A 3,860-nucleotide genomic window follows, 5' to 3' on the forward strand; every position below is an offset into this window, starting at 1 on the left:
TTTCACTGCCTAGCAAAGACCTTTTCCTAGATTTGTGATCAAAGTGATTTCTGTGAGTAGGCGTTGTTTGTTTATTTGTCTTTCTGTATCTCTCTATTCATCATTCGCTGGACTGTTGCATTTTGGATTTAATACCTTGTTAAGTCTGTTGCACTGCAAATTCCATTAGATTTCATCATCCTTCTTTTGTAAACTTCAGCTAGGGTTTCATTAGATATCCAATGGTTATTCTTTCTTTTCTTTTTGTGAATTTTCTCTTTGGCAGTGTTAATTATGATATGTTTTCCTTCTCAGAATTCATTTGGGGTCTTTTCTTCTTCACTTCATAGAAGTGTTTCAAAGTAGTTGGAAATATGTATCTTGTAATAATAATAATAATAATAATAATAATAATAATATCAGCAGCAGCAGCAGCTGAAATCCTTGAAATTTCAAAGTTCTTGAATAACATTATCCTTGAGTCTTTATCATCATCATCACCGTTTAACGTCCGCCTTCCATGTTAACATGGGTTGGACGATTTGACTGAGGACTGGCGAACCAGATGGCTACACCAGGCTCCAATCTGATTTGGCAGTGTTTCTACAGCTGGATGCCCTTCTTAACGCCAACCACTCCGAGAGTGTAGTGGGTGCTTTTACGTGCCACCGGCACGAAGGCCAGTCAGGCAGTACTGGCAACAGCCACGCTCAAATAGTGTTTTTTATGTGCCACCTGCACAGGAGCCAATCCAGCGGCACTGGCAACGACTTCGCTCAGATGTTTTTTCACGTGCCACCGGCACAAGTGCCAGTAAGGCGATGCTGGTAAAGATCACGCTCAAATGGTGCTGTTTATGTGCCACTGGCACAGAAGCCAGACAGCTGCTCTGGCAATGATCATGCTTGGACGGTGCTGTTAGCGCTCCACTGGTACAGGTACCAGTCATTGAATTTGGTTCAATCACGATTTTGATTTCACTTGCCCCAACAGGTCTTCGCAAGCTGAGTTTAGTGTCCAATGAAGGAGAGGTTGGCATGGGTGCCAGTCATTGAATTTGGTTCGATTTCGATTTCATTTGCCTCAACAGGCCTTCGCAAGCAGAGTTTAGTGCCCAATGAAGGAAAGGTACTATAAGTGGGCTGGCTACACCCCTGGCAGAGGCCTCGGATTATGGTCTCACGTGGCTTGCCAGGTCTTTTCATGCACAGCATATTTCCAAAGGTCTTGGTCACAAGTCATTGCCTCGGTGAGGCCTAATGTTTGAAGGTCGTGCTTCACCACCTCATCCCAGGTCTTCCTAGGTCTACCTCTTCCACAGGTTCCCTCAATCGCTAGGGTGTGGCACTTTTCTCACAGCTATCGTCATCCATTCTCGCCACATGACCATACCAGCGCAATCGTCTCTCTTGCACACCACAACTGATGCTTCTTAGGTTCAACTTTTCTCTCAAAGTACTTACACTCTGTCAAGTATGCACACTGACATTACACATCCATCGGAGCATACTGGCTTCATTCCTTGCGAGCTTACGCATGTCCTCAGCAGTCACGGCCCATGTTTCACTGCCATGTAGCATGGCTGTTTGTACACATGCGTCATACAGTCTGCCTTTTACTCTGAGAGAGAGACCCTTTGTCACCAGCAGAGCTCTCTGAACTTTGCCCAGGCTATTCTTATTCTGGCAGCTACACTTTCAGCGCACCCTCCCCCGCTACTGACTTGGTCACATAGGTAACAGAAGCTATCAACTACTTTCATTGTTTTTTCTGCCACTTCTTTAGGTGGGGTCAACGTCAGGCTGGTACCCTTCTTTGCGATGAGTTCGTTAAACTCCTTCAATCTTTTCTCTTCAAATTTCACTTCTCTCACTTGTAGTATATCCGTAGTCAAACTCTTTCCAGTTGCTGCCGCATAGCTACCGACTGGTTGGGTCTCCATATTTTCGTTTGTTACAACTTCGCCCATAAATGTGGAAGAAAACAATTAAGCAAAAATAACAATTCAATTAATTAACAGTAGGTACGAAAGATCTTCAACAAGCATCAACAAAGCGATTTACAAGTATACTCAAACAAACTTCACTCAACTCTGGGTCCCAGGTCGCTTGTCACAAAAACTCTTCTCCCTAGGAACTTAGCAAGCCAGAACTTCCCATTTTATAACTGAAAAATAGACGCTAGGCTAGTCCATTAGGTTAAAGATGTGGGCAGTCCAAGTAAAGCTAGATTGATCCATCCAACCGTCACGTGGTAAACCAAAATGTGTAGTTAAAAGCGAAAAGCTTCAATGTGGGCAGCTAAAGTTCAAGATCGCTCATGCTGCCGTTATAGGATGGGCAAGATTAAAGTGCAGAACGAGTCGAAATAAATTCCTCGAGTTAACGATCCTGCTAGCGCTATTACTGTATTTTTGACATATTCACAATTCTTTAAATATGTTTTTATATATCCGGGTCTTAAACGCAGCAGCTTTTTTTAAAATTTTTATTATTATTTTTGTTGTTGTTGTTTTTCAGTCTATTTATTCTGAAGATCTTGATTCTGAGTTTATTTCGAACGATACACGCCAATATAATAATGTTGCTGCTAGTGTTGTTACTCTCCCGACCATGAATTGACTGAAACTATTCTTATTTACCGGATCAATATTTCAATCTCGACTAAATTTGCTACAGAAAGACACTATGGAACAATTTTTAACGGCACTTATTCTGACACTGTTGTTTATTCATAACTCCGCCGAGTGCCCTGAACCTAAATATATTGTAAGTATGACAGTTAATGCAACAGTTTCATCTTGGCAATTTATGTATTTTTATCTCATTATCCAGGTATTTCTGCTTCATCTTTTGAAATGACTGTTTTTTTATATTTGTTTTCTCAAGTTGAATTTTCCTTTCAAACTGAAGTAATTTATTTTATCATTTATGCTATAAATTTGACAGTCTTGAAATGAATTAGCAGCGATTTATTTCTACGAACTTTACCTGTTTAACCATTCTATATTAATCTATATACAGTTAATAATAATACAGTTAACAGTAATCTGCAAGCAATTAATATTTGATTATACTATAATTAAACTAATCGACCTATAATTTTATATATTATGTGTTCAATGATACTATTTAAAGAGCTCCTTTAGAAACGCAGCTCTCCAAGAGAGTGAAATACAATTGAAAAAAGGTTATGAAAATGGAAAATAGCGCCCTATTCAATAACCGTAAGTTAGAAATATAAGTTCAATCAAGCATCACTCATCTTCTTGTATTGACTGACATCTGTTGGATGCTACCTTAACAACCACAATCTGTTACGCTTGGCCAGGCCTGCTCAAGCATCTCACCCGTGACCATCCCGTCTTTTCCCTTTGAACACGGAGCCCAAAACTACGCATCCACAACGTGTCCTTATCTAAGGCGGTTAGGAGTAATTTGAAGGAAATTGACTGTTATTTCGAGCGAGCCTCGAGCGCTTACGCAGGGAGAGGCCCCTTCGTTGGTGTGTTGAACTCTAAAGCAGTGGTCCTCAACCAGGGGCCGTATGGCACCTCTCCCAGATATATAAAAAAAATTTTTGGTTTCCTTCGTTTTAGATGTCGGAGATTACGAATATGCCCCCCCTCCAAACCTTTTCAGATTTCCCCCTCTCCCTTCCCAATTTAAAATTTTGAACCTTTTCGAAATTTTTTTAAACCACCTATTCCAAATTTAAAATGCCCACCTCAACCTTCCTTCCCCCAAATTTATAATTTTTCAAATTTCACCCCACCCCCTCCGACGGACCTGGCGCACAGTCATCCCACAAAAAACGACATTTACGATATATTTTTTTTTTCAGCAGGTTTCTCTGTTTTCGATGACGGAGATTCCGAATAT

At 40.6% G+C, this 3,860-nt stretch overlaps 1 protein-coding gene across 1 annotated transcript in view; it reads left to right on the forward strand.

The window, feature by feature from the left end:
• Nucleotides 1-2,323: 2,323 nt before the first annotated feature.
• LOC106875973 (uncharacterized) overlaps nucleotides 2,324-3,860 on the forward strand; it is a 42,667-nt gene continuing 41,130 nt past the window's right edge. The window contains exon 1 of the mRNA XM_014924317.2: nucleotides 2,324-2,747. Coding sequence (XP_014779803.1) covers nucleotides 2,667-2,747 — 81 coding nt within the window. The 5' untranslated portion in view covers nucleotides 2,324-2,666. The remainder of the gene's footprint in view (nucleotides 2,748-3,860) is intronic.

Source organism: Octopus bimaculoides, chromosome 11, assembly GCF_001194135.2.
Source record: "Octopus bimaculoides isolate UCB-OBI-ISO-001 chromosome 11, ASM119413v2, whole genome shotgun sequence".
Taxonomy (NCBI): domain Eukaryota; kingdom Metazoa; phylum Mollusca; class Cephalopoda; order Octopoda; family Octopodidae; genus Octopus; species Octopus bimaculoides.